At 50.2% G+C, this 24,647-nt stretch overlaps 1 protein-coding gene across 1 annotated transcript in view; it reads right to left on the bottom strand.

The window, feature by feature from the left end:
* LOC134657048 (squamous cell carcinoma antigen recognized by T-cells 3) overlaps window positions 1–24,647 on the bottom strand; it is a 28,501-nt gene that overhangs the window by 1,108 nt on the left and 2,746 nt on the right. Inside the window, exons 5-16 of the mRNA XM_063512600.1 lie at window positions 24,470–24,620; window positions 23,734–23,810; window positions 23,201–23,306; window positions 22,330–22,539; window positions 20,192–20,365; window positions 16,719–16,830; window positions 16,090–16,310; window positions 8,013–8,286; window positions 6,526–6,625; window positions 4,309–4,429; window positions 2,853–3,085; window positions 1,136–1,327 (exon numbers count right to left, since the gene is read on the bottom strand). Coding sequence (XP_063368670.1) covers window positions 1,136–1,327; window positions 2,853–3,085; window positions 4,309–4,429; window positions 6,526–6,625; window positions 8,013–8,286; window positions 16,090–16,310; window positions 16,719–16,830; window positions 20,192–20,365; window positions 22,330–22,539; window positions 23,201–23,306; window positions 23,734–23,810; window positions 24,470–24,620 — 1,971 coding nt within the window. The remainder of the gene's footprint in view (window positions 1–1,135; window positions 1,328–2,852; window positions 3,086–4,308; window positions 4,430–6,525; window positions 6,626–8,012; window positions 8,287–16,089; window positions 16,311–16,718; window positions 16,831–20,191; window positions 20,366–22,329; window positions 22,540–23,200; window positions 23,307–23,733; window positions 23,811–24,469; window positions 24,621–24,647) is intronic.

The raw sequence follows: 24,647 nt of genomic DNA, 5'->3' as shown, positions 1-24,647 counted from the left end.
AAGTTAAAAACTTAAATTTTGAAACTTTCAGGTCCAGAGTGCCTACCGCGAACCACGTTCGACGTGTTGCCTCTCTGTCGCACTTGTAAATTCGTACGTAAGTGTGACAGGGAGGAAACACGTCGGACGTGGTTCGCGGTAGGCCCTCTGTATTATTGTAATTTTTCAATATTTTATTTTAATATCCACATTATTGTGATAAATTGCTCGTTTGCTATATATTTTACTAGATTTTGTTATAAAATTCAACATGTGTCATCATCCCTAAAAAAGCGCTGGTGGCCTAGCGGTAAGAGCGTGCGACTTGCAATCCGGAGGTCGCGGGTTCGAACCCCGGCTCGTACCAATGAGTTATTCGGATCTTATGTACGAAATATCATTTGATATTTACCAGTCGCTTTTCGGTGAAGGAAAACATCGTGAGGAAACCGGACTAATCCCAATACGGGCCTAGTTTACCCTCTGGGTTGGAAGGTCAGATGGCAGTCGCTTTCGTAAAAACTAGTGCCCACGGCAATTACTGGGATTAGTTGCCAAGCGGACCCCAGGCTCCCATGAGCCGTGGCAAAATGCCGGGACAACGCGAGGAAGATGATGATGTGTCATCATCCCTATCAGGGATGTTGCGGATGCAGATTTTTTGACATCCGCGGATGCGGATGCGGATGCGGATGCGGATGCGGATATTTAAAGGCTCACATCCGCGGATGCGGATGCGGATGCGGATGTCAAGATTAGGTACTTAAAAAACGTGAAATATTACATTTTTAGTAATTTTTCTTAAAAAAAAACGAAACGTTTAGTATTTAGTGCTAGAATATAAGTGCGTTATATTTAATAAACAGTGACTTGGCCGACTTTTCTGGATCTAGACTATTCTAGACGATATCGTTATAGGTAGGTAATGACGAAATTACCTAGCACTAACGCCGCCGCGACGAAATTACCTAGCACTAACGCCGCCGCTAAGACGTTCCTGTACCGACTTGTTCGACATCCGCATAAGCTCCGCATCGATTTTATGCGGATGCGGATGTTGAAAATAATGCGGAAGTTCCGCGGTTGCGGATGCGGATGCGGATGTTCGCAACATCCCTGATCCCTATTATAGGGGGTTAGTCAAGGATGAACTTACATTCCCCCTCCCGTGTCCCGTTTAGGCTGCCCCAGCAGCGCGGGCTTGGCGTCGGCGCGCGGCGGCGGCGCGCTGACCGCCACCTCGATATTGCGGTCAGCTATTAACATGCCGTTGGTTTTCTCTACCGCTTCTGCTGCACTTTTTTCGTCTACGTAGTCGACGTACGCTAGGCCTTTCGGTTTCCCGTCTCTGGAAAAATATTTCAGTTAAACTTCTAGCACTAAAGCTCTGGTTTCCTAGGATAGCGGTGCCGTCATATAGCGGCCGTCTCCATACAAAATAATACGGCTATCCTACCGCACCGCACCGCTATCCTAGGAAAACCGGTCTCAACAGTTCTAAACGTAACGTTTTTTTTTTATTTAATTAAAATTAAATATCATTTATTTTCAGGCAACTAAGGCCAAAATTGTTTTTTAAATGGGGTTGATCTTTCTCACTAATGAAAAACTAGGTAGCCACCGCGGTGCACAAAAGAAACAATGCGTTTTCTTTTAACAGCTCAGGGTTTGAGGCCAAAAAATCTTCTCAGATAATCACTACATAGTATTGGCAAGGTGCACAGTCGGTGGAGGGGGAAGTGGCGCTGATCGTCACAAACACAGGTAATCTTATGGAATGTCTGACATTAGTACTACCGGCAGCCGCTTGAACTAATTTTACTCCATAAGATTTAACGTAGAAAGTCTGCCAAAATGAGGGCAGCACCAGTCGTGCACCTAGCGAATAGAGCAAAGTCGTATCCCGCTGTCTGTCCCTATGTATGCTTAGATTTATAAAGTACGCAACGGATTTTGATGCGGTTTTTTTAACCCTTTGAACGCCACGTCTATCGTGTGCGGCGCGTCATCGTGAACCTTGAGGGAATGCACGAAGGTTCATATTAGGCTGTAACCGCGCGCTTCAGTTGACGACTTTGGCGGTCAAAGGATTAATAGTTAAGAGTGATTCAAGAGGAAGGTTTATGTATAATTTGTTAACCCGTGCGAAGCCGGAGCGAGTCGCTAGTCTCATATAATAGGGATGTTGACAATTTTTTGGAACTGGTTTCATTTTGTAGATAGACACGTAATAATTACAGAAAAAAATATAAAAAAAATATATGTATTCATTAATTTTGAATAAAAAAACATGTATAATAAGTTTCGTGTTTAAATTTCGCGCCTAAACGCTCCAAACTGTCACGTAACCTTGATGACGTAACGGCGTTTTAAACAAACTGCTGTCAGTCATTTTTTTAAATTCTTTATATGGCAACTGACAATTTTTTTTAAAGCCTTAACACACTACCGCATCGGACAGCGACCTTCTTTCTCGTTCTAACTTATAGCTGCGTCCTTAACGCACCACCTTACACACTATCGATTCGTGCGCCGCACCGCACCAAGATCGCGTTTCGGTACGATAATCTGTAGACACTTAGGCAGGTTTTATAACTTGTCTTTGGTGATTCCACTGTGATTACGTCACGCGCTCCGATTGGCGTTTGCAGTCACGTGATACTGGGTATTATTTTAAATACTTTTGATTATTTTTAATTAATTTATTACGCATATTTACACTTGCAAAACATGATTTTCCGCGTTCTAATATTCCCCGCTATGGTAAAAACATTGTTATATATTCGCGATTCATGTCAACATCCCTATTCATACTATATAACGGGCGTAACCTAAGGCTGCCCGTCTAAAAATCAAAGTCACGATGCACTTACTTGAACGTGACAACTCGAATATCGCTGAGTTTCCCGTATTTATCGAATATGTCCGTGAGCCGCTCGCGCGTGCAGTGCGCGAAAGGCAGGTTGCGCACGAACAGTTTGTTTTTCTCGACAGTCGTGGCGTATTTGAAGGTGCCTTTCGTCTTGGACGCCGAGTACCGCGAGAGGAACATCGGTCGTCCGTCTAGGGGAGTGCGGTCGTGTTTTATCGCTTCGTCTACTGCCTCCTGCGAAAAACATTAATAAATCAATAGTGCAACCAATGGAGTAGAATAGGGAGTAATACTCCAATGTTTTGCCGCCAGAATGCAGCACTAGTGACTTAAGTATACCATAGAGTAACTTATACATACTGAGATGACTTGGTAATCGGAGGGTCGAAATGGAGTTTAAGTAAAACCAAACATTACCGAAGTTGTGTTGTATTCTCGGTATCCAAGTATAGAGAGAGTAAATCTAAACATAACACATATTTATAGGCTATTATTGCTTACATGCTATTTATACAATTACGTGCATCGCATATTTATGTCGCAGGCAGTAACGTATAGTTACTGTTAATATGTTAACTTGGGCATATAGTACAATACTGTACCTCAAACTGTTCTTGACAAGTTTTCACAGGCAATCAAATATGACATTGATACATCAAGGCGGTTTGTTTACAAAGGGCTACCGGGAAACGCGAAATCGAAACTCAGCTATCTGCCTCTTTATCGCTCGATTATGTAAGAGTGATAGAGAGGTTAGATAACTAAATTTCGACTCTCTCGTTTGCGGTAGACCCTTAGATTGTGACATATTGTGGGAGTGGCGCCCCCTACGCAGACTTTCGCGTAATATTCCCTATTGCTAGTAAAGTTCAGTAGTTTTGGAGAAAATGATCTGCTATTTGAGATTTCAGAGTTAGTTTATGGAATTAGGATAGATTAGTCCGGCTATACCCATTAAACTAAGACCAATGACACGCGGAAGACAAATTAAGCCTCCTTTTTAACCCCTCGCACGCCAGCACGGTCTTCCCCACATTGATATTACATAATAAGGGCGTTTTCAGAAAAAAATGTACCATTAACTTTTTTTTTGAAAAACCATCAACTTTTGGGTTATTTAGACTCAGAATCACGAGTACTATTGAATGAGTCAAAGAAAAAAAATCCCCAGTTTTATCAAAAAAAAATTGGGTGTCAGTTTAGTAACGGTCCATACAAAATGTATGTGAAAATGCGTTACAAAAATGACATTTTTTTCTTTTTAAATCGATAGTCCTCGTGATTCTGAGTAGAAATAACCTAAAAGTTGATGTAAAGTAAATGCATGAAATAAAAAATTATTGTTTAAATTTGAACTTTATTTGCTATCAATAGAGTTGAATATCATATCCGCCATTTATGGCTTCGTATGCGGTAAAAGGTTAAGTGAAAATGGCCATATATGGTTGGTCACTTACCGATGTGGAATACTGGCAGTAGCAGATGGAGCCACCGAACGCTTTAACGCCGGCGCGCACGCGCAGTGACACCACTTCACCGTACTCTGACAGCTTGTCACGGAGATTATTCTCGTTTACACTGCAAAAAAAATAATGCAAGTTCCGCATTAGGGAAATAGAGTTGATTTTGCGTTGTTTAAAAATTTAACGAAACAAAGCAAAAGCGAACATGGTTAAAATTACATTGAACTGAATAGGTACTATAGGTAGGACCTTGGGCCTAAAGCTTTGGATTCCTCCGAAAACGGTGCCGTCACATGACGGCCGTCATATAGCGGCCGCAAAAGACGGCCGTCTTTATGGTGGCGACATGTGGAAAGTACCACGGCGTCATAACACACCGTCATCCACCAAGGTCAAAGTGGCAAATTTGAAAAATGTAGGTGCGATGGGATAACGTCCCATAGAAAATTTGAATTTCGCGCCTTTTCCTACTGACAAGATTTGCTTGATCATCTATAATTTACTTGGAGGATGAAATATTATCAGAAGAGGAAAATAATCGTAGTACGGAATCATTTATTCAAATCTAATAAAACGTTCACGAAACTATCGACACCACAGACTTGTCATTTTCGCGCTCGCGCTTGACAGACAGCTGAAGTGTGCGAAAGGGAAGCCATCACGTATATGAACATCGCATGAGTGCGAAAGAGTCAGACTACAAATGAGAAAACGTGACCATTTTTGAGTTTGACGACGGCCGCGGACGGCCAAGAGCGTATCACCTTAATTTTCAATTTGAAAAATATACACAAATTCGGAAGAAAACTATTTGATAAAGTAATACAATGAAGATAGTGTCTTATAGTGTACCGGATTTCAGTGTCACGGGGCCAAATAAACCTAGCAAATACTCATTTCAGAGGAATAATGATATTCCGAGCGAAATTTTCTTAACGATATTTTGTCAAATTAAGAGCATAAAAAGTGTAAGAAGCCGGTTTATACAGTTGATTATAAGTTTTTCTTCCTTTATGTGCTAATATTTTATCATATTACTCAATAATTTAGAATATTTTGTGTAAAAACATAAACTGTTACTTTACGCTAGGGCTTGACAAAATGTTCAGATGACAGTATCGATAACTTGTCGGTATATTAATAGCTATGTAATCATTTCTTCACAAGACACAATTAAGATATTAACCTTTATAACCAACTTCAAATAATAACGATTGTTATACCCTTTTTGAAGGTGCAGATGTTTAGCAGTAAATTTAAACTTCACTTTCCAACACAGTAAGAGTTAGACTAAGATAAGGCTGTAACGATTTTGATAGCACACGCAGTGCAGGTGTTATTTTATACATCATAATGTCGTAGAATTTTAACGTTTAAAATAACACATTTGAAAAAGTAGTCGATAAAGTAATCAAACACCGACAGATTATTAATATGTTGTAACATGACATCACTATTTTTGATCTCACATAGACAATTTACGCGCACAGTTGCATTTCATTTTTGGTCGCACTTTTGAAGATTGACAGTTGTTCTTGTCTATTCTAATTCTATGATCGACACCGTCATGACGGCCGTCATCTTACGTTACGTTGACAATCAACGTAACGTAACGCCGTCTAGGAAACCGCGCCATCTTGTTTACATAGACAACGTTCTAGTGACGTCAGTCAACGCTATATAGCGGCCGTAATATGACGGCACCGTTTTCGGAGGAATCCAAAGCTTTAGGAGGTTAAGAAATATCAAGACCATTGATATAGATACAGAATGCCCAAAGCTCTAAAGTCTATTTTTTTATTCGGTAGACTAAACTGACTTCGTAGTATGAAATGACATTTTGTGTTCATACTATGAATTATGAAATGTCATTTTAGTCTACCGAATAAAAAAATAGACTATAGTTTACTCGGAAAGCGGTGCCGTCAGGTAGCGGCCGTAATATAGCGGTGAATGGCGTCACTAGAACGGTGTCTATGTAAACCAAATGTCGCGGTTTCCTAGAGGGCGGTGATTGTCACCGTAACGTCAAAAAGCGGTGCCGCCATTTGGCATGTGTAGTAACGAATAGTACCTATTATTCATAAATTAAATTCATCCTATTATACCGTCGTAGATATAAGACCGTCCGGACTGTTACAAGTTAGGCAAGTCCTAATTTATCTAAGTAACACACCAACACCAACACCAACCAACGTGTATTGTACTAACTTGTAATCTAGATTGCTAACGAAGAGTGTGCAAGCCTCGTTGCCGCTAACTCTAGACGTACTATTCGCATTCTCAGTCCGCAGTCTCTTATTATCAGCACCTACAAAAAAAAACATGATGGTACATTACTAAAAAAACCGTCAAAAAATATCACGTTTGTTGTATGGGAGTCCCATTTAAATAATTATTTTATTATGTTTGTAGTACTTATTTGTTGTTATAACGGCAACAGAAATACATCTGTCTATCACGGTTCATGAGATACAGTCTGGTGACAGACAGACGGATAGAGGAGTCTTAGTAATAGGGTCCCGTTCATACCCTTTAGGTACGGAACCCTAAAAAAAGATAATTACCCAAAAGTTTACTTAGTCGGCAATCCCTGATTTTCCGGCTTCAAGTACGGGATATTAATGTACAGTCGCCATCAGATATATCGGAGCGGCCAAGGTGCTCACAATATCAGAACTAGAGCATGCTCCCGGGAATTCCCGGTTCTCAAATTCCCGGGAATTTTATAGTGTCGAAAGAACTGGTACTGAAGACCCGGTACCGGTACTTCCCGGTTCTCATCAGTATGCGTATTTGTTCCTATTTCAATAGTAGTTATGTTTTAGTACTTTAGCTCGGGACATTAAATAGCATTTTAATAATGGTGCTATGAAACGGGGGACCCAAATAACCCGACAAACTAACCTAGTAAAGTAGGCATTCCAATGTATAAGTATTACTGATAATGGTAAATTGTAAAAATTCACCCAGTTTTCTATTTAAATTTTGTATTTATCTAAAACATCGTTCATTACTTTTATGCCGCTTACATAAAGGACTATGATCTATACACCCGGGTGACTTAAGCTGTATCTTTAAACACCTTTTAAATCTTAAGTACCTAGGATCTTACATTCGAATATTCTTCTTCTAGGAAGTTGGTTTTATATGAAAATATTCCGTTCTCAGGTTGAATTTTTAACTTCTGTATGCCGTGACGTCATAGTGCCGAGTGCATCGACTACGGCCGTAAATAAGCCCAGCCCTGGCGGAGGCAAAGTGTGCGGTTAATTTCGTAAAATAGGTTGGAAGGTTGGAACACTAATTGAAGTTTTTTTTTCATAAAATAATACTTATGCAATTATTTAAACGAAAATAAGTCATTCATAAAGATTGTATGCGACCGAATCAATTTCATAAAAAGAATCTTAAGATGCTTTGAGAACCGGGAAGAACCGGGAATCCCGGTTCCAGTCATGCTCAGAACCGGGAAATGAAATTCTTGGTACCGGGACCGGTACTGCATGCCCTAATCAGAACACGCACTCTAACGCCTTGACAATTATAGAGGTGTGTTCAGATATTTGTGAGCGCCTTAGCCGCTCCGATATATCTGATGGCGACTGTTACTATATTGTACTATTATACAACTTCGATATAAATTCAAACAATCTTACACTTTTTTTTTTAATTTAGATTATTATTATTATACAAACCATCACTATCATCGTCATGAGATCGTTTTAAAGCACCACTCTCCCCTTCCTTCGCCTTCTCATCGACTTCCATACTGCTGTCCTTTTTCCTCTTAACCTCGCTATCTTGTGCGCTCTCCTCTGACTTTCTCTTCCCTTTCTTTGGGTTGTCCTGCTCTTTCTTCTTTTTATCGAATTTACCCTTTTTATTCTGTGGCTGTTTGTTTCCTTTCTTTTGGTTGGTCATTTTGTCTTTCATGGCTTGGTAGCTGTCCCGCCATTCTTTTAGTTTTGCCTGTAACAAAAAATATACAATTTAATGATACTTACATTTTAAGTATCATTAAATCGGTATCGGTATCGGTCTTCAAAGCATTGTCAAAGCCATACGTTTCGTCACAAAGGAAAGTGAAGACGTGACATATAACTTAAGTAACTGTGTCCGAGGTTCCCTAAATCTTAAGTCAGTCAAACATTCATATTTCTAAACTAACTTTAAAATTGTATGGTCGTTTAATGGCTGACAAAACTCACTCAAGGGGTTACTCGAATATTTTAACCTTTTACAGAACACAATAAGATATAAGGAAAAAAAAATAGGTTGCACTCCGGGAGTGCTGGCAGAAGTAAAACTCAATCACTATTGCAAAATGTTTGCAGCACTTTATACATAGAGATAGAGGTTAACGCCATCTAGCGTTATTTAGTCGCATTACTTGAAACCCCTAAGCACATCACTGTTAGTATTCGAGTTATATTAATACCAGTTAATGACATTGTAAGTCTTACGGTCACGTGATCTGTCGCGAGTTTAACATTTTTTCCTCACCTCAAAAAGTGCACAGCGCCGCTAAAGAAGTTTTTACTTCAAAATGGCCACCCTCTAACTAACGTCATCTTTTTGTATTTTTTCTTCAGCATAATTTTTAGGATTATAAAGTGGCAATGAGGCTTGAATTGAGGATTTATTATGACTTGGTTCTTTAAAGGCTTTTTGTTCATCTAAAAGGAACAACAACTAAGATATGAAGGAATCACTGACCTCACACAAGTGTTGGCACTCGGTGGCGGTGGCCAGCTGGCCGTAGTCGCGCTCGTAGTCGGTCCAGAGCCGCGCGGCGGCGGGCGGGTAGTCGGCCACGAAGCGCAGCGCCCGCCGGTGCAGCTCGCGCAGCTTGTTCTCGGCGAGGGAGGGTTGGCGGTGACTCACCTCACACAAGTGTTGGCACTCGGTGGCGGTGGCCAGCTGGCCGTAGTCGCGCTCGTAGTCGGTCCAGAGCCGCGCGGCGGCGGGCGGGTAGTCGGCCACGAAGCGCAGCGCCCGCCGGTGCAGCTCGCGCAGCTTGTTCTCGGCGAGGGAGGGTTGGCGGTGACTCACCTCACACAAGTGTTGGCACTCGGTGGCGGTGGCCAGCTGGCCGTAGTCGCGCTCGTAGTCGGTCCAGAGCCGCGCGGCGGCGGGCGGGTAGTCGGCCACGAAGCGCAGCGCCCGCCGGTGCAGCTCGCGCAGCTTGTTCTCGGCGAGGGAGGGTTGGCGGTGACTCACCTCACACAAGTGTTGGCACTCGGTGGCGGTGGCCAGCTGGCCGTAGTCGCGCTCGTAGTCGGTCCAGAGCCGCGCGGCGGCGGGCGGGTAGTCGGCCACGAAGCGCAGCGCCCGCCGGTGCAGCTCGCGCAGCTTGTTCTCGGCGAGGGAGGGTTGGCGGTGACTCACCTCACACAAGTGTTGGCACTCGGTGGCGGTGGCCAGCTGGCCGTAGTCGCGCTCGTAGTCGGTCCAGAGCCGCGCGGCGGCGGGCGGGTAGTCGGCCACGAAGCGCAGCGCCCGCCGGTGCAGCTCGCGCAGCTTGTTCTCGGCGAGGGAGGGTTGGCGGTGACTCACCTCACACAAGTGTTGGCACTCGGTGGCGGTGGCCAGCTGGCCGTAGTCGCGCTCGTAGTCGGTCCAGAGCCGCGCGGCGGCGGGCGGGTAGTCGGCCACGAAGCGCAGCGCCCGCCGGTGCAGCTCGCGCAGCTTGTTCTCGGCGAGGGAGGGTTGGCGGTGACTCACCTCACACAAGTGTTGGCACTCGGTGGCGGTGGCCAGCTGGCCGTAGTCGCGCTCGTAGTCGGTCCAGAGCCGCGCGGCGGCGGGCGGGTAGTCGGCCACGAAGCGCAGCGCCCGCCGGTGCAGCTCGCGCAGCTTGTTCTCGGCGAGGGAGGGTTGGCGGTGACTCACCTCACACAAGTGTTGGCACTCGGTGGCGGTGGCCAGCTGGCCGTAGTCGCGCTCGTAGTCGGTCCAGAGCCGCGCGGCGGCGGGCGGGTAGTCGGCCACGAAGCGCAGCGCCCGCCGGTGCAGCTCGCGCAGCTTGTTCTCGGCGAGGGAGGGTTGGCGGTGACTCACCTCACACAAGTGTTGGCACTCGGTGGCGGTGGCCAGCTGGCCGTAGTCGCGCTCGTAGTCGGTCCAGAGCCGCGCGGCGGCGGGCGGGTAGTCGGCCACGAAGCGCAGCGCCCGCCGGTGCAGCTCGCGCAGCTTGTTCTCGGCGAGGGAGGGTTGGCGGTGACTCACCTCACACAAGTGTTGGCACTCGGTGGCGGTGGCCAGCTGGCCGTAGTCGCGCTCGTAGTCGGTCCAGAGCCGCGCGGCGGCGGGCGGGTAGTCGGCCACGAAGCGCAGCGCCCGCCGGTGCAGCTCGCGCAGCTTGTTCTCGGCGAGGGAGGGTTGGCGGTGACTCACCTCACACAAGTGTTGGCACTCGGTGGCGGTGGCCAGCTGGCCGTAGTCGCGCTCGTAGTCGGTCCAGAGCCGCGCGGCGGCGGGCGGGTAGTCGGCCACGAAGCGCAGCGCCCGCCGGTGCAGCTCGCGCAGCTTGTTCTCGGCGAGGGAGGGTTGGCGGTGACTCACCTCACACAAGTGTTGGCACTCGGTGGCGGTGGCCAGCTGGCCGTAGTCGCGCTCGTAGTCGGTCCAGAGCCGCGCGGCGGCGGGCGGGTAGTCGGCCACGAAGCGCAGCGCCCGCCGGTGCAGCTCGCGCAGCTTGTTCTCGGCGAGGGAGGGTTGGCGGTGACTCACCTCACACAAGTGTTGGCACTCGGTGGCGGTGGCCAGCTGGCCGTAGTCGCGCTCGTAGTCGGTCCAGAGCCGCGCGGCGGCGGGCGGGTAGTCGGCCACGAAGCGCAGCGCCCGCCGGTGCAGCTCGCGCAGCTTGTTCTCGGCGAGGGAGGGTTGGCGGTGACTCACCTCACACAAGTGTTGGCACTCGGTGGCGGTGGCCAGCTGGCCGTAGTCGCGCTCGTAGTCGGTCCAGAGCCGCGCGGCGGCGGGCGGGTAGTCGGCCACGAAGCGCAGCGCCCGCCGGTGCAGCTCGCGCAGCTTGTTCTCGGCGAGGGAGGGTTGGCGGTGACTCACCTCACACAAGTGTTGGCACTCGGTGGCGGTGGCCAGCTGGCCGTAGTCGCGCTCGTAGTCGGTCCAGAGCCGCGCGGCGGCGGGCGGGTAGTCGGCCACGAAGCGCAGCGCCCGCCGGTGCAGCTCGCGCAGCTTGTTCTCGGCGAGGGAGGGTTGGCGGTGACTCACCTCACACAAGTGTTGGCACTCGGTGGCGGTGGCCAGCTGGCCGTAGTCGCGCTCGTAGTCGGTCCAGAGCCGCGCGGCGGCGGGCGGGTAGTCGGCCACGAAGCGCAGCGCCCGCCGGTGCAGCTCGCGCAGCTTGTTCTCGGCGAGGGAGGGTTGGCGGTGACTCACCTCACACAAGTGTTGGCACTCGGTGGCGGTGGCCAGCTGGCCGTAGTCGCGCTCGTAGTCGGTCCAGAGCCGCGCGGCGGCGGGCGGGTAGTCGGCCACGAAGCGCAGCGCCCGCCGGTGCAGCTCGCGCAGCTTGTTCTCGGCGAGGGAGGGTTGGCGGTGACTCACCTCACACAAGTGTTGGCACTCGGTGGCGGTGGCCAGCTGGCCGTAGTCGCGCTCGTAGTCGGTCCAGAGCCGCGCGGCGGCGGGCGGGTAGTCGGCCACGAAGCGCAGCGCCCGCCGGTGCAGCTCGCGCAGCTTGTTCTCGGCGAGGGAGGGTTGGCGGTGACTCACCTCACACAAGTGTTGGCACTCGGTGGCGGTGGCCAGCTGGCCGTAGTCGCGCTCGTAGTCGGTCCAGAGCCGCGCGGCGGCGGGCGGGTAGTCGGCCACGAAGCGCAGCGCCCGCCGGTGCAGCTCGCGCAGCTTGTTCTCGGCGAGGGAGGGTTGGCGGTGACTCACCTCACACAAGTGTTGGCACTCGGTGGCGGTGGCCAGCTGGCCGTAGTCGCGCTCGTAGTCGGTCCAGAGCCGCGCGGCGGCGGGCGGGTAGTCGGCCACGAAGCGCAGCGCCCGCCGGTGCAGCTCGCGCAGCTTGTTCTCGGCGAGGGAGGGTTGGCGGTGACTCACCTCACACAAGTGTTGGCACTCGGTGGCGGTGGCCAGCTGGCCGTAGTCGCGCTCGTAGTCGGTCCAGAGCCGCGCGGCGGCGGGCGGGTAGTCGGCCACGAAGCGCAGCGCCCGCCGGTGCAGCTCGCGCAGCTTGTTCTCGGCGAGGGAGGGTTGGCGGTGACTCACCTCACACAAGTGTTGGCACTCGGTGGCGGTGGCCAGCTGGCCGTAGTCGCGCTCGTAGTCGGTCCAGAGCCGCGCGGCGGCGGGCGGGTAGTCGGCCACGAAGCGCAGCGCCCGCCGGTGCAGCTCGCGCAGCTTGTTCTCGGCGAGGGAGGGTTGGCGGTGACTCACCTCACACAAGTGTTGGCACTCGGTGGCGGTGGCCAGCTGGCCGTAGTCGCGCTCGTAGTCGGTCCAGAGCCGCGCGGCGGCGGGCGGGTAGTCGGCCACGAAGCGCAGCGCCCGCCGGTGCAGCTCGCGCAGCTTGTTCTCGGCGAGGGAGGGTTGGCGGTGACTCACCTCACACAAGTGTTGGCACTCGGTGGCGGTGGCCAGCTGGCCGTAGTCGCGCTCGTAGTCGGTCCAGAGCCGCGCGGCGGCGGGCGGGTAGTCGGCCACGAAGCGCAGCGCCCGCCGGTGCAGCTCGCGCAGCTTGTTCTCGGCGAGGGAGGGTTGGCGGTGACTCACCTCACACAAGTGTTGGCACTCGGTGGCGGTGGCCAGCTGGCCGTAGTCGCGCTCGTAGTCGGTCCAGAGCCGCGCGGCGGCGGGCGGGTAGTCGGCCACGAAGCGCAGCGCCCGCCGGTGCAGCTCGCGCAGCTTGTTCTCGGCGAGGGAGGGTTGGCGGTGACTCACCTCACACAAGTGTTGGCACTCGGTGGCGGTGGCCAGCTGGCCGTAGTCGCGCTCGTAGTCGGTCCAGAGCCGCGCGGCGGCGGGCGGGTAGTCGGCCACGAAGCGCAGCGCCCGCCGGTGCAGCTCGCGCAGCTTGTTCTCGGCGAGGGAGGGTTGGCGGTGACTCACCTCACACAAGTGTTGGCACTCGGTGGCGGTGGCCAGCTGGCCGTAGTCGCGCTCGTAGTCGGTCCAGAGCCGCGCGGCGGCGGGCGGGTAGTCGGCCACGAAGCGCAGCGCCCGCCGGTGCAGCTCGCGCAGCTTGTTCTCGGCGAGGGAGGGTTGGCGGTGACTCACCTCACACAAGTGTTGGCACTCGGTGGCGGTGGCCAGCTGGCCGTAGTCGCGCTCGTAGTCGGTCCAGAGCCGCGCGGCGGCGGGCGGGTAGTCGGCCACGAAGCGCAGCGCCCGCCGGTGCAGCTCGCGCAGCTTGTTCTCGGCGAGGGAGGGTTGGCGGTGACTCACCTCACACAAGTGTTGGCACTCGGTGGCGGTGGCCAGCTGGCCGTAGTCGCGCTCGTAGTCGGTCCAGAGCCGCGCGGCGGCGGGCGGGTAGTCGGCCACGAAGCGCAGCGCCCGCCGGTGCAGCTCGCGCAGCTTGTTCTCGGCGAGGGAGGGTTGGCGGTGACTCACCTCACACAAGTGTTGGCACTCGGTGGCGGTGGCCAGCTGGCCGTAGTCGCGCTCGTAGTCGGTCCAGAGCCGCGCGGCGGCGGGCGGGTAGTCGGCCACGAAGCGCAGCGCCCGCCGGTGCAGCTCGCGCAGCTTGTTCTCGGCGAGGGAGGGTTGGCGGTGACTCACCTCACACAAGTGTTGGCACTCGGTGGCGGTGGCCAGCTGGCCGTAGTCGCGCTCGTAGTCGGTCCAGAGCCGCGCGGCGGCGGGCGGGTAGTCGGCCACGAAGCGCAGCGCCCGCCGGTGCAGCTCGCGCAGCTTGTTCTCGGCGAGGGAGGGTTGGCGGTGACTCACCTCACACAAGTGTTGGCACTCGGTGGCGGTGGCCAGCTGGCCGTAGTCGCGCTCGTAGTCGGTCCAGAGCCGCGCGGCGGCGGGCGGGTAGTCGGCCACGAAGCGCAGCGCCCGCCGGTGCAGCTCGCGCAGCTTGTTCTCGGCGAGGGAGGGTTGGCGGTGACTCACCTCACACAAGTGTTGGCACTCGGTGGCGGTGGCCAGCTGGCCGTAGTCGCGCTCGTAGTCGGTCCAGAGCCGCGCGGCGGCGGGCGGGTAGTCGGCCACGAAGCGCAGCGCCCGCCGGTGCAGCTCGCGCAGCTTGTTCTCGGCGAGGGAGGGTTGGCGGTGACTCACCTCACACAAGTGTTGGCACTCGGTGGCGGTGGCCAGCTGGCCGTAGTCGCGCTCGTAGTCGGTCCAGAGCCGCGCGGCGGCGGGCGGGTAGTCGGCCACGAAGCGCAGCGCCCGCCGGTGCAGCTCGCGCAGCTTGTTCTCGGCGAGGGAGGGTTGGCGGTGACTCACCTCACACAAGTGTTGGCACTCGGTGGCGGTGGCCAGCTGGCCGTAGTCGCGCTCGTAGTCGGTCCAGAGCCGCGCGGCGGCGGGCGGGTAGTCGGCCACGAAGCGCAGCGCCCGCCGGTGCAGCTCGCGCAGCTTGTTCTCGGCGAGGGAGGGTTGGCGGTGACTCACCTCACACAAGTGTTGGCACTCGGTGGCGGTGGCCAGCTGGCCGTAGTCGCGCTCGTAGTCGGTCCAGAGCCGCGCGGCGGCGGGCGGGTAGTCGGCCACGAAGCGCAGCGCCCGCCGGTGCAGCTCGCGCAGCTTGTTCTCGGCGAGGGAGGGTTGGCGGTGACTCACCTCACACAAGTGTTGGCACTCGGTGGCGGTGGCCAGCTGGCCGTAGTCGCGCTCGTAGTCGGTCCAGAGCCGCGCGGCGGCGGGCGGGTAGTCGGCCACGAAGCGCAGCGCCCGCCGGTGCAGCTCGCGCAGCTTGTTCTCGGCGAGGGAGGGTTGGCGGTGACTCACCTCACACAAGTGTTGGCACTCGGTGGCGGTGGCCAGCTGGCCGTAGTCGCGCTCGTAGTCGGTCCAGAGCCGCGCGGCGGCGGGCGGGTAGTCGGCCACGAAGCGCAGCGCCCGCCGGTGCAGCTCGCGCAGCTTGTTCTCGGCGAGGGAGGGTTGGCGGTGACTCACCTCACACAAGTGTTGGCACTCGGTGGCGGTGGCCAGCTGGCCGTAGTCGCGCTCGTAGTCGGTCCAGAGCCGCGCGGCGGCGGGCGGGTAGTCGGCCACGAAGCGCAGCGCCCGCCGGTGCAGCTCGCGCAGCTTGTTCTCGGCGAGGGAGGGTTGGCGGTGACTCACCTCACACAAGTGTTGGCACTCGGTGGCGGTGGCCAGCTGGCCGTAGTCGCGCTCGTAGTCGGTCCAGAGCCGCGCGGCGGCGGGCGGGTAGTCGGCCACGAAGCGCAGCGCCCGCCGGTGCAGCTCGCGCAGCTTGTTCTCGGCGAGGGAGGGTTGGCGGTGACTCACCTCACACAAGTGTTGGCACTCGGTGGCGGTGGCCAGCTGGCCGTAGTCGCGCTCGTAGTCGGTCCAGAGCCGCGCGGCGGCGGGCGGGTAGTCGGCCACGAAGCGCAGCGCCCGCCGGTGCAGCTCGCGCAGCTTGTTCTCGGCGAGGGAGGGTTGGCGGTGACTCACCTCACACAAGTGTTGGCACTCGGTGGCGGTGGCCAGCTGGCCGTAGTCGCGCTCGTAGTCGGTCCAGAGCCGCGCGGCGGCGGGCGGGTAGTCGGCCACGAAGCGCAGCGCCCGCCGGTGCAGCTCGCGCAGCTTGTTCTCGGCGAGGGAGGGTTGGCGGTGACTCACCTCACACAAGTGTTGGCACTCGGTGGCGGTGGCCAGCTGGCCGTAGTCGCGCTCGTAGTCGGTCCAGAGCCGCGCGGCGGCGGGCGGGTAGTCGGCCACGAAGCGCAGCGCCCGCCGGTGCAGCTCGCGCAGCTTGTTCTCGGAGAGGGAGGGTTGGCGGTGGGATTCTAGGTTGATGTACGCCTCCCAGTATTTGGACATGGTTTTGTTTTCGCCATATTCTAGAAAATAGTAAAAAGACATAATAACCAAATATTTATTTTACTTATTTATATTAGAAAAATGTTTCGGTGTGTGGTTTGCCAGTTTATGTCCGGTACTATCGTCCACACAGTTAACTGACAGTGGGGTTGGCCGGTTGAAGTATTTAGCAGACGGCGCCATCATACCTTGCCCTGTCAATCCCTAGAATTGTGTCAAATTTTTGTATTTTTTTATGCTTGGATGCCAGCCCTTTAAGCCAAATCTCATAGAAAAAGGGGCAAGCTATGTCGGCGCCATCTATGCAAACCTTTGACAGTTGCCAACCCCATTCGTAAACGATTTTGCAAAAACAGTTTACCAATGGTCAGTTAGAAGAGATTATGGTCATGTATTTCTTCTTCTATACTGCAGAAACTCGAACTCACTGAATATTTCCTCGAAGATCTCCTTGCCCTGCTTGGGGTCCTTCATGCGGTTGTATTCCAACCGCGCCCAGTACAGCGGCACTTCGCAGTCGTTTGCCTCCTCGCCCCACGCCTGACAACAAATTACACAGTTTTTACCAGGGATGTTACGGAGCAGGGATGTTGCGAATATCCGCATCCGCATCCGCAACCGCGGAACTTCCGCATTATTTTCAACATCCGCATCAGCATCCGCATAAAATCGATGCGGATTTAATGCGGATGCGGATGTGGAACAGGTCGGTACAGGAACGTCTTAGCATCGGCGTAAGTGCTAGACTGCCAGGTAATTTAGTCATTAACCAAAAAAACCTATTAGAAATGAGCAGTCAAGCGTGAGTGGGACTTAATGTACGGAACTCTTGGAACAAGAGTCCGACTCGCACTTGGCCGGTTTTTTGAAATAAAAATTACTAAAATGTAATATTTGACGTTTTTTATGGTACTATCTTGACATCCGCATCCGCGGATGTGAGCCTTTAAAAATCCGCATCCGCATCCGCATCCGCGGATGGCAAAAAATCGGCATCCGCAACATCCCTGTTACGGAGCTCCGTTTCCGTTTCCGTTAAGTCGGAACTTCCGTTTGGTATTACACATCCGTTTCTGTTCCGGTTCCGTTACTTTTGAAACGGAAGTTATATCGGATGTCAATGCTTAGCCCGGCAGCGGGACATGAGCAGCATATATCAAAAACAAACAGGTTTATACCAGTCATTCGCTCATTAGATGTTCTGGTTTATCCGTGTTTTTGAATTTAAAATACCTATTCGTATGTGTTGTGTTGTGTAATGTATACCTACTGATAGTACTGACTCAGGCTCCGGTTCTGGTTCCGGTTCCGTTTTCGGTTCCGATTCCGTTTCTGGTTCCGATAACCTAAATTTAAAACATCTGGTTCCGCTTTCGGTTCCGATAAAACCACATCCGTTACATCCCTGGTTTTTACTGGTGACACAATTTAAGGGCCAGTGACACCAACCACATTTAGCGGACTGATCAACGTCAATCCGCAGTGTAGTATGAACGCTTTAACGGTGACAGACGGTTTGGTGCAACCGACCCTAAGTCCAATTAATTTAGTATGTAGTTTTAGATTTAAGATATATTGCGTGGGAGCTCGGCAGATTGTGATGGACTTTTTGTATAGTACTAACAACTTTTGTACTCACTTTCATGCAATAAAAAAATTATGAATTATGAATGTTTCCTTAACGCTGATGTTAACGCTAACGTTCCGATGAACGCATTGCGAAGGCCGCATTATCCACAGTAGACATATCTTTATGAAACTACGACAACTCTGTTGATAGTGAACGATTATGGAGTGGAGAAGGATCGGAATACCCTGATTATCGAAAACACACGTTCAAGCCGATTACGAAAACAAAGGAACATCGATTATACTTCGTTTTTTTTAGCATTAGAAATAAGGTAAACAATCTTGATGTGTCTTTTAATTGAAAAACACATTTTAAAAATAAGTTACGGTAAATACTTATGTAACAATTATGAATCTAATACGATCTTTTATAGTCTTCAGCTTTCATAAGTAATAGTTATTGATTTTAAAAAAGTGTTTTTCAATTGAAAGACATGTCAAAATCGCTTACCTTCTTTCAAGTTCTTTCTAATGCTAAAAAAACGAACTATACATCGAGCCAAAACTGTCGTCCATTATCCAATTTTATTACTAGAAGTACTGAACCCAGATCGCGCGGTCGATCTCCTATGAGATAAGATTACATCTCTGTTTAGCCCTATGGTTGACTGGTAGAGAATGCCTTTGGGCATTAAGTCCGCCGTTTGTATTTCTTTTTTTGTATTTTGTGCAATAAAGTTTAAATCAATAAGACACTTCAAATAAAAATAACCCAGCTTTTTTGCTTTTCGAGCTGAGATTATCTCATTCGGTGTGACCCCCTATTTACGTGTATGTCAACCTAGTGTTTTTTTTTTAAATCTTTCATTCATGATAAACTAACATACATTTTATAAATTACATAAAACTCGCCAAACTGTGGAGTTTGATGGCGAGGTACTTTTTTATGCTAATAACTTAACCTATTTGGGTCAAACCCGTTTTATAGTATGGTATGGTTACCTCGTTCCTGTAGAAATCGCAAGGTTAAGGAAATCTAAGGGGTTGCATTATTCGAGTACTTGAGACTCAAGTAACAAAACAATAATAAAAAAAGCCGGCCAAGTGCGAGTCGGACTCGCGCACGGAGGGTTCCGCACCATCAACAAAAAATAGAGCAAAACAAACAAAAAAAAAAACAAGCAAAAAAACGGTCACCCATCCAAATACTGACCCCGCCCGACGTTGCTTAACTTCGGTCAAAAATCACGTTTGTTGTATGGGAGCCCCACTTAAATCTTTATTTTATTCTGTTTTTAGTATTTGTTGTTATAGCGGCAACAGAAATACATCATCTGTGAAAATTTCAACTGTCTAGCTATCACGGTTCGTGAGATACAGCCTGGTGACAGACGGACGGACGGACGGACGGACGGACGGACAGCGGAGTCTTAGTAATAGGGTCCCGTTTTTACCCTTTGGGTACGGAAGCCTAAAAAAGGGTTAGATATGTACCAGAGTCGTTAACTTTTATTGCATTGTCCACATAAGTGACCTTTTTCTAAAACGTGTTTGACCCATTTACTTAATTCTAACGATTTTACAGTTGTTTCTGTGATTTACATTATAATGCATTCATTTTTATAACAAGTTGCCTGAGGATGCTTTAAGATTACCCTTTCCAGCTCTTAAGAATTACTTAAGAAAGTCATTGATGTTAAAAGCTTATTACAGAGTCGAGGACTACTTGACAGACAAACATGCATGGTCAAAACCAGAAACTAATAAAAAGTAGTAGCAATTAAAAACATTGTATTATGTATAGAGTTATAGGTGACACAGCTCAGGTAAGCAGGAAAGCACATCAAATATTATATGTTGGTAATTCATAATAATCAATCAGATTTATATAATATGTTTTCCCATTTCTTTTAATAACTTTATTTTCTTTTCCTTTTGTAAGAATTTGATATGTTTTCTGAAAGAGCTACGAATTTGTATGATTCCATGTACATATGTATATTTTCTAAATCAAATTTCTATTACACCTTATGTGTATAATTGCATGAATTCTATAGTAATTTAAATTGTATTTTTTCCCTTATTTTCTCGTAATGCATGTTAATTATAAGATGTAATTATTATTGAAAAGATGTGTCCCGCCGAGTTTGTTGCCGGTCCCATATTGGGATACCCTCCTCCAATTGAGGGGGGATTTAAATCTTCTCGGGGCAGAGGTGTAGGGTTGGAGCCGGTCCTAGCTTTATTTGACGTTCACAAGCGCATTGTAATTATGCCTATTTGAATAAACTATCTTTTATCTTATCTTATCTTATCTTAATCTCTAAATTACCTCGGCGAGAGAGTCCCAGGCGAGGCGGAAGGTGCGTCGCAGGCGCTCCACGTCAGGCTCGTTGTCAAAGGCGGTGGCGCGGCGCAGGCATTCCAGGTAACCCAGCCAGAGGGACTCGGCCTGCTTGTACGACTCCATGCCTTTGGATAGGGCTGTTTCGAAGATTGTCTTCACCTAAAAAAACATGTTAAGTTAATGAAATGAACGAATGAAAAGATAGGAACACTGGCAAACTAAAGCGTGACCCAGGAGATCGTAACCATGACAAGTTACAAGTTCATTCACGCGTATAAAAAATTCCTTCAAGATTCGACTATTACTGGTGTTTGATTGAGCTGGTATTTCACATGTTTATGAAAGACCTGTGCGATCTGATGAGACCAGGGGTAGCCATAGGAACTCTGTGATAAAACAAAGGAACCTCAACGATTTGTTAGAATCGTCCCTAAGAACCGGTATAACTATATTTGACGTTCATAAGCGCATTGTAATTATGCCTACTTGAATAAACTATCTTTTATCTTATCTTATCTTAAGAGTAAGTTACTGTTAAAAGTTAAAAAAAGTAGGCGAAAAGACCTTGAATAATTTTTGAAATTTTCGATTATAAAGTCAACAAACTTATTGATTTTTCTTCAATAGGTACTAAACTCACCTCTCGTCAACCCCCTTGCCGCGTACATGCGGATAAAACGCCTGATTACAATGCGCGACTGCAATGTCGCGCCCATGCGACCAGTAGGTGATCAACAAGTGCAATAGAAAATAGACCTTATACCATTACAATACGGTCCAGAACAGCCACTGACTACACTCACCTCATCAACCCCCTTGCCCTCATGTTCCGCGTGCTGCATAGTAAGCAGCCAGAACGTGGCCCTGCGCGGCCGGCGGCGCGAGCACGCGGCCAGCACGCGCGACTGGGTCGCACGGCTCGAGTGTCGCGCCCACGCGACCAGTACTTGATCAACAAGTGCAATAGAAAATAGACCTTATACCATTACAATACAGTCCAGAACAGCCTCTGAGTACGCTCACCTCATCAACCCCCTTGCCCTCATGTTCCGCGTGCTGCATAGTAAGCAGCCAGAACGTGGCCCTGCGCGGCCGGCGGCGCGAGCACGCGGACAGCACGCGCGACTGGGTCGCACGGCTCGAGTGTCGCGCCCACGCGACCAGTACTTGATCAACAAGTGCAATAGAAAATAGACCTTATACCATTACAATACAGTCCAGAACAGCCACTGAGTACGCTCACCTCATCAACCCCCTTGCCCTCATGTTCCGCGTGCTGCATAGTAAGCAGCCAGAACGTGGCCCTGCGCGGCCGGCGGCGCGAGCACGCGGACAGCACGCGCGACTGGGTCGCACGGCTCGAGTGTCGCGCCCACGCGACCAGTACTTGATCAACAAGTGCAATAGAAAATAGACCTTATACCATTACAATACAGTCCAGAACAGCCACTGAGTACGCTCACCTCATCAACCCCCTTGCCCTCATGTTCCGCGTGCTGCATAGTAAGCAGCCAGAACTTGGCCCCGCGCGGCCGGCGGCGCGAGCACGCGGCCAGCACGCGCGACTGGGTCGCACGGCTCGAGTGTCGCGCCCACGCGACCAGTACTTGATCAACAAGTGCAATAGAAAATAGACCTTATACCATTACAATACAGTCCAGAACAGCCTCTGAGTACGCTCACCTCATCAACCCCCTTGCCCTCATGTTCCGCGTGCTGCATAGTAAGCAGCCAGAACGTGGCCCTGCGCGGCCGGCGGCGCGAGCACGCGGACAGCACGCGCGACTGGGTCGCACGGCTCGAGTGTCGCGCCCACGCGACCAGTACTTGATCAACAAGTGCAATAGAAAATAGACCTTATACCATTACAATACAGTCCAGAACAGCCACTGACTACACTCACCTCATCAACCCCCTTGCCCTCATGTTCCGCGTGCTGCATAGTAAGCAGCCAGAACGTGGCCCTGCGCGGCCGGCGGCGCGAGCACGCGGACAGCACGCGCGACTGGGTCGCACGGCTCGAGTGTCGCGCCCACGCGACCAGTACTTGATCAACAAGTGCAATAGAAAATAGACCTTATACCATTACAATACGGTCCAGAACAGCCTCTGAGTACGCTCACCTCATCAACCCCCTTGCCCTCATGTTCCGCGTGCTGCATAGTAAGCAGCCAGAACGTGGCCCTGCGCGGCCGGCGGCGCGTGCACGCGGACAGCACGCGCGACTGGGTCGCACGGCTCGAGTGCCGCACCGACTGTCGCGCCCATGCGACCAGCAGGTTGTAGGCGCCCTCGCAGTTGATGCATTCCGATGTAGCGCGGTCGTATAGCACCTGACGCACAATACAGGTGTTATAGTTTGTCAAAGGACTGTCTCTTTCTTATACATATTTAATTACACAAACGGGTCTACCGCGATATAATTTCATTAGACCCGTTTGTGTAATTAAATATGTGTACAAAACGCGAGAGTTTAAAGTGTTATGTCTCTTTCTTCTTTGTCTTTCACTAGTACTAGCACCCAAAGAAAAGGATGAGTATAGTTTTCCTGGTTCTTACTGACTGACAAATTGGTTTGACCAACTATAATTTTGAATACTTTATTTATTAATTTAGTCACCCAATCGTAAAAACAAAAGGCAAAAGGTTTATGATTCCTGGACCTGATTTTATAAAGCTACAATTTACAATATTACAAGTCTAAACAGATTCAGGAGGAATGGGGTTGGCAACTGTCAAAGGTTTGCATAGATGGCGCCATCATTGCTTGCCCCTTTTTCTGAGATTTGGCTTTAAGGGCTGGCATTCAGGGCATTAAAAAAACAAAAATTTGACACAATTCTAAGGATTGACCGGGCAAGATATGATGGCGCCATCTACTAAATACTTCGACCGGCCAACCCCACTTTAACAGGTCATACTATAATTACTATATAAAATTGTCTGGATCTACTAGTTTGGAATTTATTTACTACTTTAATCAAAAACAGGTACCTTGAGTATTCCATTGCTATCACAATCCGCGTACTTCTCTTCATGTGATAACTCTTTCACTTTCTCTATGTACTCTTCATACACTTTGCACTTTTCTTCAGGATTCCTAAAACACACAAATTATAAAAAATCCGAATTTAACTTTCAAAAAAGGAGTGTACAGGTTTTTAAAAAAAGGTCGGCAACGCGCATGTAACACCTCTGGAGTTGCAGGCGTCCATAGGCTACGGTGACTGCTTACCATCAGGCGGCCCGTATGCTTGTTTGCCACCTATGTGGTATAAAAAAAAAACATGCAATATCTGTTCTTTTAAACTATGCAAAATAATTTAAAAGAACAGAAATGTACCTCACTGTAAAGGTTTACAATAATCGAATAGCGACAAATAATTCACGTGAGAAATTGCATTTAGTTCAAGACGCTAATTACACAATTGCACATAAATAAGTATTTGAAAGCCAGAAAGGTTGAGATGCCTAAAGTAGTACTGCCCAGGTTAAGAAAATGTTACGTTGTAATTTGACTGACTTACTCCATAGTCAAAAGTTTATCCTCATAAGGTGTGATCTTCTGTAAATACTCTGTAGCTGCATCATGTTGCTTCTTGACCTGCAAAATAAAAATGAACCAAGAGTGAACCTTATGCCACCGTAATAAGGCACACCTTATCAACGTAAACTTGGTTCAGTGTCGTCTCACTACCCCAGCGCTAAACGATATTGAACCTTATATTTACAGAATAAGGATGACTTAGAGTTGACTCCTTGTCATTCAGTAAGACACGGTCTCCTCGTTATAATAAGGGTTACCTTGTCAACGTCCTGAATATAATACATACGAGTTCCTCATAATAATAAACCTTACGTGGTTGTAATAAGGGTTACCTTATCAACGTAGTCCTGCCCGTGCATAGCAGGCGAGTTCTTGGAACTCCGGCCAGGCTTCTTCGCCATTCAGTTAGGGTTGGGAGACGGCCTCCTCACAATAATGAACCTTACGTGGTTGTAATTAGGGTTACCTTGTCAACGTAGTCCTGCCCGTGTTTAGCCGTGGCTAACTCTTGGAACTGGGCCCAGGCTTCAGTAGGGCCGGGAGACGGCCACCTCACAATAATGAACCTTACATGCTTGTAATAAGGGTTACCTTGTCAACGTGGTCCTGCCCGTGTATAGCCGTGGCTAACTCTTGGAACTGGGCCCAGGCTTCAGTAGGGCCGGGAGACGGCCACCTCACAATAATGAACCTTACATGCTTGTAATAAGGGTTACCTTGTCAACGTAGTCCTGCCCATGTATAGCCGTGGCTAACTCTTGGAACTGGGCCCAGGCTTCCTCTCCATTCAGCAGGGGTCGGGACACAGTCTCCTCGAGGCAGAATAGGGTTCGCTCGCGCTGTTTCTTGTAGTCGGGGTCATCAACGCTGTAGAATAACGGTACTTTATAGAAA

This window comes from Cydia amplana, chromosome 19 (genome assembly GCF_948474715.1).
Source record: "Cydia amplana chromosome 19, ilCydAmpl1.1, whole genome shotgun sequence".
NCBI lineage: Eukaryota > Metazoa > Arthropoda > Insecta > Lepidoptera > Tortricidae > Cydia > Cydia amplana.
This window is presented reverse-complemented; position numbering and strand designations above follow the sequence as displayed.